General features: G+C 36.9%; 3 protein-coding genes across 5 annotated transcripts; all 3 read left to right on the top strand.

Moving 5' to 3' along the window:
* Positions 1-3,990: 3,990 nt before the first annotated feature.
* On the top strand, positions 3,991-8,060 carry LOC113327643 (MDIS1-interacting receptor like kinase 2-like). Of its 3 annotated transcripts, XR_003349112.1 has the most exons (3): positions 3,991-5,778; positions 5,906-7,475; positions 7,584-8,060. XR_003349112.1 is itself a non-coding variant. In XM_026574801.1 (2 exons), exons 1-2 carry the CDS (start codon positions 7,028-7,030, stop codon positions 7,793-7,795), a joined length of 660 nt encoding a protein of 219 aa, XP_026430586.1. In that variant the 5' UTR covers positions 3,991-7,027; the 3' UTR covers positions 7,796-8,060. The 3 variants fall into 2 exon arrangements, 1 of the variants encoding a protein (XP_026430586.1); XR_003349111.1 differs by having other exon boundaries at positions 3,991-7,475.
* Positions 5,452-6,746, top strand: LOC113327982 (MDIS1-interacting receptor like kinase 2-like). The gene is made up of 2 exons (XM_026575085.1): positions 5,452-6,193; positions 6,307-6,746. Exons 1-2 carry the CDS (start codon positions 5,452-5,454, stop codon positions 6,744-6,746), a joined length of 1,182 nt encoding a protein of 393 aa, XP_026430870.1.
* A 672-nt stretch (positions 8,061-8,732) lies between the features above and the next one.
* LOC113327981 (F-box/kelch-repeat protein At3g06240-like) lies at positions 8,733-9,575 on the top strand. The gene has a single exon (XM_026575084.1). The coding sequence runs from the start codon at positions 8,733-8,735 to the stop codon at positions 9,573-9,575; it is 843 nt and encodes a 280-aa protein (XP_026430869.1).
* Positions 9,576-9,803: the final 228 nt, after the last annotated feature.

Raw genomic sequence — 9,803 nt, 5'->3', positions numbered from 1 at the left:
GTCTTGAGGAGCGAGATTGGGAGTTCCTCCCAGACATTATAAATCTCTTTATAAAAGACAAGCCGTTATGAAGAAACAACAAGATACAAAGGAGAAAAAGAATGAAAAAGCTCTGCACTCTGAAAAGAGATATTAAAGGCGACATTCTCTCCTCCCAATAGATTTTATAATAAACCAAAGGACTACCAACCGGCGCCTCAAGTCCAACGGGTAAAAGCGCATTAAAAATGCAGACGTCGCGTAAACCAGGGACGTGACGGAAAAGTTGCGATGGTTACATAGTTTTCTTCTCATCATGTCCTCGGCAAGTTGCAAAGAAAATGAGAAAAATGTGTGGGTAAAATACCCGACGGCCACATGCTAACATCCCAAGGGATGAACATATGATGATATGATGAGGTTGGAGCACCAAATCATTCGTTGAGAGAAGGATTTGTCTCAATCGAGGCAACTGCACAAGCGCCACATGAATGACGCGTGTGTATAAAGGTATAACCTGCTCAGACATTCAAGTCTAAAAAGCAAGACCGCATTTAATTAAGGATAAGAACATGACTTGGGTAGTCGGACATCGTGACAGAATACTCGGACATTCTATACTACGATCCAGAGGCGATGGAGCATGAGGTTCTCCACAGAAGGGAAGCACGATCCAAGGGAGAGCGAGACAAATCGGAGGGAGAACCAAGTATGCCATCGCAAGAGACGGTATAGAAAGGGTCTAAGGGAGCCAGGACAGTGGATGACAGCTCACCCAACTCGGATGATCAAGCGACCACGAGTTTATTCTGTCTATAAATACCAGTCCATGTACTAAGATATGGACAACTTATGTAATCTTAGATGGTTTTTATACAGAGAATTCCTGAGAGAGATTTAGATAGAGAGAAATTGAGAAATCTAGAAGAGATCTGTAACACTTTCAAGGGTAAGACCTTATAATCAATAAGAAAACATCTTTTTTTCCTTGGACGTAGGTCTTCATGGCCGAACCACGTTATATGCTTGTGTCAATCTTTACATTTCATGCTATTTACATCTTGTTCATGTTGAATCTTGTATGTTTTTTTTTTTTTGAAACTGAAAATTATCATTGATTAAACTGCATTGTTAACAAAGTTCGCTTCTTCCTGCACTTTGGCATTAATCTCAGATGAAGGATATAATAACAAAACACTGCATAACCTCTCTACCCTAGCTAACTTAGAAAGACTATCTGCGATTTTATTCTTCTCTTTAGGCACATAACAACATGCCCAAGAGGTAAAAATTTTAAATAACTCTTTAATATCTAGAATTAAATTGCGTAATCTCCAGTCAATATTGAAGATACTCTTGTTTACTGCATCAACAACAAGCTTTGAGTCTAGCTCGAACACAACATTCTCCAGATTCTTTTCTTTATCCCATTGAACAGCTTCCCACAATCCTTTGGCTTCAGCTTGTTCTGCACTCCATAGATAACTTAGGTAGACACATTTGGATCCCTTATGGGTACCTGCAAAATCACAAATAATTAGACCAACTCCACATGAATTGTTAGACTGCAGAAAAGAACCATCATAATTAATTTTAAATGTGCCAAGAGGGGGAGGAGACCAACGCATATTCGTTTTAGCTTGATGCATTGTAGGTTTAATCACAGGTTTAGGTTTTGTTTCAAATTCTGCAATCTCCTTTCAGCACATATGGATAATAGACTCAGGTGTGAAATTCTTGTTGTTGAAAGCTTTATCACATCTAGAATTCCAGATACACCATGTTGTGATGGAAATCTTGCATATAACTCCTTCTTAGATCTGATAAGCAATAAGTTTATCGAACCAGGAGCAGAACCAGTCCACTATATCACCAGAATTACTTGTGTGAAGACCCAAAACTGCAAACCAAACCAATCTAGCAGTTTGACATTCCAGGATACAATGATCTGAAGTTTCTAATACTTGATTGCAGAAGGGACAGGCTGTATTATCTGCAAGAAGAAAACTTTGGAGCTTGTCTCTTGTAGGGATAATGTTTATGATGCATTTCCAAAAAAATTGGTTAATCCTAGGAAGTAGAGGGAGTTTCCAAATCTTTTTGAAAATACCCTGCATTCTTCCTCCAACTGAGTTATTACCCCTCTTTTCCTCTATCATTTTCTTGTAACTAGATTTTACAGATAAACAACCATTTTTTTCAAGAGACCAAATCAATCTGTCTTCAAACCTGTGATGGATAGATATCTTTTGAATCATTCTCACTGTTTGAGAATCAAAAATGGAGGACAAAATATTATCATCCCAACCCCTGTATTAATATTGAATAGCTGATAAACATATATATAGTCTGTATTATTAACTGCAGTGGATTTTGGAATAGGTGGTCCATCTAATTCTTCAATCCATCTGTAACTCCAAAATTAAAATTTTTCTGCCATCACCCACAACCCATATATTGTACTTCTTGATGAAATGAAGCTCGAAACTTATGCTTCTCCAAGACCAGGTAGCTTTAGTGTGTTCTTGAATATTAAAAAAATCTGGGAAATACTTTGCTTTTAAGGATCTTGCACAAACAGAAGTATCTTCAGAACATAGTTTCCAAGAAGATTTAGCTAAGAGAGCTCTATTAAAAGTCTCTAAGTCTTTGAAACCCAAACCTCCTTCTTCTTTAGCTTTGTTTACATTCCTCCAAGCTATGTAGTGCTTTCCTTTGTTAGTTTTCTTATTTTTCCAGAACTTTTGCTGAATTGAGTTCATCTTAGAGATAGTGTCATCTGGAATCTTGAAACTAACCATATGATGAAATGGTATAGAATTTCTGACATTTCTGATCATAACTGATCTCCCTGCTTCAGAAATATTAATGCGACTCCATATAGTTAGTCTAGCTTCCATTTTCTGTGTAAGACAAGAAAAGGGAATTTTCTTGTTCCTGCCAACAAAAAAAAGGTAAACGTAGATATTTTTCTTTAGCAATATCCAGTTGTCTGACTTGGAGAAGACCACTGATGATTTAACAGGTATAAGGAGTGGTATTCTTACTAAAATAGACAGCTGATTTATGAAAGTTGATTCATTGACCAGAACACTTACTAAAATATTCTATCACATGAAGTAAAGTACTAGTTTGCTCCTGGTTTGCCTTGCAACATAGTAGACAATCATCTGCAAATAACAAATGACTGATTTTTGGTGCAGACCTGGAAATCTTCATTCCTGTTAGCTTGTTTTTCAGTTCAAGTTGTTGCAGTTGCCTAGAAAAAGCCTCCATAGCAAGTATGAACAGATAAGGGGATAGGGGATCCCCTTGTCTTATTCCTCTTGTTGGTTTGAATGAAATAGAAGGGGTACCATTGAATCTTGTATGTTTAAGTAGTTTTTAGTCTTTAATCTTACTTGGACGTAGTAATCAGAAAATATGCAGCTACGACTGTTGCTAAGGGGAGTATGCTTTATATTTTTTTATTATAGAATAGATAGAATAGATTAAGATCCTGGGGTTATTATTAATATTGAAAATTCTTATATATTTTTATATTCACTTTCTTGATTTTGGAAAAAATATATTTCAACATTAATTACCTATTTAATTTTGGAGAAAAATATATTACTAAGTCCAATTGTCTGCACATCAGCATTGCCTTCTTAGTCTGTAGCATCATACCATCACTATCGTCACTAAATTGTCCAGAATTTTCTTTCCACCAATTTATACCACTGGACCCAATTATCAACTTTTTGGTGGGAAGTAGACATATTAATTGTTCAACCAGCAGTACAGAAATTTCTCCAGAACACAATAACTGAGAAGACAATTCAATAATTTCATTGGTTTTATGGTGCAGGGCCGCAGGTTGATTGCAGGTCTAAAGATATCCATTGGTGGCTGTACTTGTCGGAGTGGTTAGATTGCACTTCTCACGATTATTGCACTAGAAGGAAAATTGCAACATAATCGTTACATCCAAATGAGATCTCTGAGTCAAAATATTCAGTTGACTAGAAATTAAATAAAATAAGGGCTTCTTATAAGAACCTCTTCTACTTCATTAGTTCATCATCATGAGCAAAAAATCATAACTCTTTTTCATTTGAAATGTCACAACGAGTAAAACTTTCCATTGATACTTTTTTACTAGTATTGCCATATTACTGATGGTTTCATCTTCCAGTGTTCTTCTTGCTTCAGGTTCTTCGTTTTCTTCAACTCAGAGAAAACATCATGTACAAGTAGTTGAACAAGAAGTAGTTGCTCTTTTGAAATGGAAATCAACCCTTATTACCCTAAATCATTCTCTTCTCTCTTCTTGGAAGATGAATTCTACTGCGAGTCCTTGTAAATGGAATGGAATCATTTGCAACAACAAGGGTAGAGTTGCGGAATTGAGCTTAACAGGTTTGAGTTTACAAGGTACACTGCATAGTTTCAACTTTTCATCTTTCACTAACTTTGTTAGTCTTGACTTGAGCCAGAACGAACTCTTTGGAACCATTCCATCACAAATTAGTCATCTTACAAAACTCACATACCTTGATCTTTCTTCGAATAAATTTTCGGGACATATTCCACCAGAAATAGGTCTGCTCACAAGTCTGCTGTCTTTAGACCTTTCTGAAAATAAAATTAGTGGATCCATCCCTCAAGAAATTGGCAAGTTATCTCTTCTCACTGATCTTATGCTGTACAAGAACAATCTGGCTGGTTCATTGCCTACTTCTCTATGCAATTTGACCAACTTGGATGTTTTAGCAGTGTTTGAAAATCAGATTTCCGGTGTCATTCCTCGAGATATTGGAAGACTGAGTTCTCTTATTATCTTAGCTTTGTATGAAAACAATCTGAATGGTCCAATCCCTTCTTCTATATGCAACCTGACTAACTTGACCCGTTTACTAATGTATGAAAATCAAATCTCGGGTGTCATTCCTCCAGATATCGGTTTGCTAAGTTCTCTTACAGAATTAGAGTTGTCCGCCAACAATCTCAGTGGTTCAATCCCCGCTTCTTTAACCAATTTGACTGGGTTAGAGGGTCTTTATCTATATGAAAACAAACTTTCAGGAATCATACCTCAAGATATAGGTAGTCTCACAAGTCTGCGTTCCTTAGACCTTTCTAAGAATCAAATTAGTGGATTTATCCCTCGTGAAATTGGCAATTTATATTTTCTAACTGATCTAATTTTGTTCAGAAATAAGCTTAGTGGTGCACTGCCTAATTCTATATGCAATCTGATCTTGACAAGTTCATTAATTTATCAAAACCGAATCTCGGGTGCCATTACTCGAGATATCGGAAGCCTAACTTCTCTTACCATGTTAGTTCTGTACGACAATAACCTTAGTGGTTCAATCCCAACTTCAATATGTAATCTAACCAATTTGGATCATTTAGCAGTTTTTGAGAACAGCCTTTCTGGCATTACCTCTAGAAATTGGTAGCCTTAAGTCTCTTACCATCTTATATATGTATTCAAACAATCTCAATGGTTCAATCCCTGCTTCTTTAACGAATCTGACTAGCCTGAGCTCTCTTTACCTATGGGATAACAACCTTTCTGGCATCATTCCAACAGATATAGGAAGGCTACACTCTCTTAAGATCTTGACTTTGTCAGAAAATTATTTCACTGGTCAAATTCCTACATCTATATGTCATTTGGCCAACCTCAGCGTTTTATCAGCAGGTCAAAATCAACTCAGTGGTGCCATCCCTCATGATATTGGAAATCTAAGATCTTTAGATACCTTACCTTTGCTCATGAACAAACTCACCTGTTCCATTCCTGCATCGGTGGGTAATTTGAGAAATTTGACTTATTTATCTCTTACTGGGAATCAGTTAACCGGTTTATTACCAATAGGAATCAACAATCTAACACAGTTGAGAGTAATTTATTTGAGTGACAACAAGTTTTCAGGTTATGTGCCTCAAGATGTATGTCGAGGTGGAACACTTGAAGAATTTGTGGCAAGTGGTAACCATTTTATGGGTCGTATACCAAGAAGCCTTAGAAATTGCATTAGCCTCAGAAGTCTCGATCTTTCGATGAATGAGCTGGTTGGTAATCTGACAGAAGCGTTTCAGGTGTATCCATTTCTAGATAAGTTTCGCGTGCAAAACAACATGTTGTATGGTGAACTCTCAAAAGAATGGGGGAATTGTCCAAGTTTGACAGCTCTATCTTTCTCAGGGAATAATATCACAGGTAATCTGAAATGGGCAAGTTGAAGAGTTTAAGTGAACTTTATCTTAATTCAAATAACTTAGTAAGAGAAATTCCTACGGAGTTGTCGAATCTGTCTTCACTAATTCATTTAGATTTAAGTAATAACCAGCTTTCTGTTAGGTTGTCTTCTGAAGTCGGAAAATTTTCCAGCCTTCAATATATCGATCTATCAACAAATAAACTCACAGGGTCAATACCAAAACAACTAGGGGAATGTTCCAAGTTATTATCTTTAAATCTGGGCAGAAACAATTTTAATGAAAGCATCCCACCCCAGATTGGAAACTTGGATTCGTTACAGATTTTGTTAGATCTTAGTTACAATGAGTTTACTGGAGAGATACCGTCAGCTCTGGGAAAACTACGTAAACTGGAAACATTAAATTTGTCACACAACAAGCTTGTCGGCTCAATTCCATCTTCATTTGATCAAATGCTTAGCTTGACATCTGTCAATATTTCGGACAATGAACTGAGTGGCTCTCTTCCAAATATCAAGGCCTTTAAGGATGCTCAAAGGGTTGTACGGTGATAACACTACAGGTTTAAAACCATGTAATTCTCCGGTTGTGTTTAGAAGAAAACAAGACAAGAAAAATCTTTTGCTCGTGATCCTACTTCCATTGATTGGTTCGTTCTTTCTTTTGTTCATACTTCTCGCCATTTTCTTTTGGCTTCGAAAAAGATCTTCAAGAAATGTCATGCCTGCCGATCAGGCAACAGTTTCCACTACCGGAAGAAACTTATTTTCAGTATGGAATTACGATGGGAAAATAGTGTTCGAAGACATAATTGAAGCAACTGAGACTTTTGATGCAAAATATTGCATCGGAACAGGAGGATATGGGAGCGTTTACAAAGCAGAGTTGTCAACAGGTCAAGTTGTTGCTGTCAAGAAATCCGACACCGGCACATTGTGAAGTTTTCGGTTTTTGTTCCAATCCAGAAAGACAAGTCTCATTTTTGGTTTACGAGTACATGGAAAGAGGAAGCTTGAAAAAAGTTTTTTCAGATGTGGAACAAGCTGTTGAGTTTGACTGGATAAAGAGGCTAAGATTCATCAAGCGAGCAGCTAATGCCCTTGCTTACATGCACCATGATTGCGTTCCAGCAATAGTTCACCGGGATATATCTAGCAATAATATTTTGTTGGACTCTGAATATGAAGCTAGAGTTTCTGATTTCGGTACAGCGAGGATTTTGAAGCCAGATTCATCCGATTGGACTTCACTTGCAGGAACCTACGGATACGTTGCTCCAGGTATAGCCTTCTAACTAAAACTTCTGGCATTTATTGTTATCTAGGTACCATTTTCTGAAATCAGTAAGTAAGTCGCATCCATTTATTGGTTAATAATGATGTTTGCAGAGCTTGCTTATACAATGAAAGTTACCGAGAAACGCGATGTTTGTAGCTTCGGGGTGATCATATTAGAAGTACTTAAGGGAAGCCATCCATCTGAAATTATCACGGAGCTCTCGCAAATTCTTCTTTCATCTCCTTCATCGAGTAAGGTGAGGCAAAACATAAGGTTGTCAGACATCTTGGACCCTGCCTTGGAGCACCAGCTGATATTGTGAAGAAAGAAATAATGTACATCGTCAAGGTTGGATTTTCCTGTTTACGAGCTGATCCAAGTACTCGGCCAACTATGCAAGAAGTAGCAGCAGAGCTAGCATTGTCTGCTCGGAGCAGGGAAAATTTAGAAAAGCCTTTTGAAATGATTACACTAGGAGACATTATTCTGTCAGAATAATTTGTATAACCTAGTCATCATCTTCTAATTTTCTTTTCTTTTGGCTCCTCTAAATTATTAAGTTATGAGTATTTTTCTTTCAATCCAAACCTTTTTTTTTCTTGAGTCAAGGAATACTCATTTGGCTCCTCTAAGGTAGAGTCATGACAATGTCTATCACCAAAAGTTGGGACCATCTTTGGTGGAGGTGTTTCTCATCAAAATTGATCTTCCAATCAACTCACCAAGATCTATTCTATTATTTGGGCCGGATGACCCGTATCCTATATCCAGGCCCGTTATAAAACTCACTTTTCTGGCCGACTAGGCTAGTCCAGTAGTCCTAGAAAGTTGAAAACCTTATATATTGTTCTCCTCTCCCCATCTTCTTAGCTAGGGTTTTACAAACGTACTTGAAAACCCTATTTTTTTCTTCTCCTCATCCTCTCACACGACATGGATTTGAAGAATAAAAAGAAGAAGGAAGCAGCAATTGCAACAACGTCATACTTTACGGGAGATATTCTCCATGAAATCTTCTTAAGGCTACCCAGGAAGTCTGTTTTGCGATTTAGGTGTGTAAACAAGTTTTTTGTGCACTATTTGATTGTCGTAGTTTTCAGAATATGCATCATGAGCTTAGTAACATTAAAAACGGTGCCAGAATTATGATTTATTACGAGGATAATCCCAAATTAATGCACGAGATAGATTACAAGTCAATATCTACTTTATTGCCATTGTCAACATCGTCCGTCACAAAGTGTGAATTTATCAATCGGATGGATTACACTTCCATATTTCAAAATTTTAATGATGTTGAGGTTTTGGCTGCATGTAATGGCTTAGTTTTGATAGGTAATACTAGAAATAGTTTTCAAGAACTTTATATTTGGAATCCAACAAGGAATGAGTACAAGAACATGTCCATGCCAGAAGAAGTAGACAAGGATGACATACATGGATATGGATTTTGTTATGATTACAAGACTAATGAATATAAATTGGTAAGGATTGTCGTCGACAGGGAATCAGAGTGTTCCAGTATTGATGTCTATACATTAAGCTCAAATTCATGGAAAAGGATTCCAGATACCTTTCCATCTTTATCACAAAGGATATTCTGGTGTCCTCTTGAATGGATTTCGTCATTGGCTTGCGCGTACTTTTGTACTTTTGTTCAACCCTCCACTGTACTGGTATGTTTTGATATTGTGAATGAGAGATTCGAGGAAGTAGCAATGCCAGAAGCACCTATGCCATATCAAGAAGAACCTTTGGAAAGAGATATGTTCCAGATAAATGTGGAAGTACTAGGAGGGTGCATATGTTTAGTCTTTCATATTTTTAATGTGCGCGTTGACGTATGGATAATGCAAGATTATGGAGTGCGAGAATCTTGGACTAAAAGTTTCTCAATCAACCAGGCGAGTATAATTAGTAGTAGGGACCTGTACTTGTTATGGAGTTTCAAGAATAACGAGACTTTATGGATGCTCGATCATGATTTCGTTTTATATGACCCAAACAAAAAACTTTACAGGAAACTGATGTTGGATTCTCATATTACTATTAGTAGATTTCGTTGCTTAACTAATCAAGGTGCAGGCTTATACAGTGCGTGAAGACAACATCATCGATCTTATGCCTTTTGCTAGCCCTTGTCATGTGTATTATTTGGATTGTTGGGTAAGATACTACTCTATGTAAGCTCTGTTTAAGAATTCTATTTTGCATACTTGATGCTATTTCAATCTACATATATTTCCTTCCTTTTCATTAGGAAGTTGGAGTGTATCCAAGAGAGTTGAAAAATTAAAAAATGACCATCGTACCGGAAATGTTTTGAAATG

This window comes from Papaver somniferum, unplaced genomic scaffold (assembly GCF_003573695.1).
Source record: "Papaver somniferum cultivar HN1 unplaced genomic scaffold, ASM357369v1 unplaced-scaffold_107, whole genome shotgun sequence".
NCBI lineage: Eukaryota > Viridiplantae > Streptophyta > Magnoliopsida > Ranunculales > Papaveraceae > Papaver > Papaver somniferum.
Note: the sequence above shows the minus strand (reverse complement) of the source record. Positions and strands in the feature narration are given on the sequence as shown.

Coding starts and splice junctions, on each gene's coding strand:
- LOC113327981 (XM_026575084.1), top strand. CDS start 8,733: ATGGATTACACTTCCATATTTCAAAATTTTAATGATGTTGAGGTTTTG.
- LOC113327982 (XM_026575085.1), top strand. CDS start 5,452: ATGTATTCAAACAATCTCAATGGTTCAATCCCTGCTTCTTTAACGAAT. Junction 6,194..6,306: donor CTCAGGGAATAATATCACAG/GTAATCTGAAAT, acceptor TAATTCATTTAG/ATTTAAGTAATAACCAGCTT.
- LOC113327643 (XM_026574801.1), top strand. CDS start 7,028: ATGCAAAATATTGCATCGGAACAGGAGGATATGGGAGCGTTTACAAAG. Junction 7,476..7,583: donor CTACGGATACGTTGCTCCAG/GTATAGCCTTCT, acceptor TGATGTTTGCAG/AGCTTGCTTATACAATGAAA.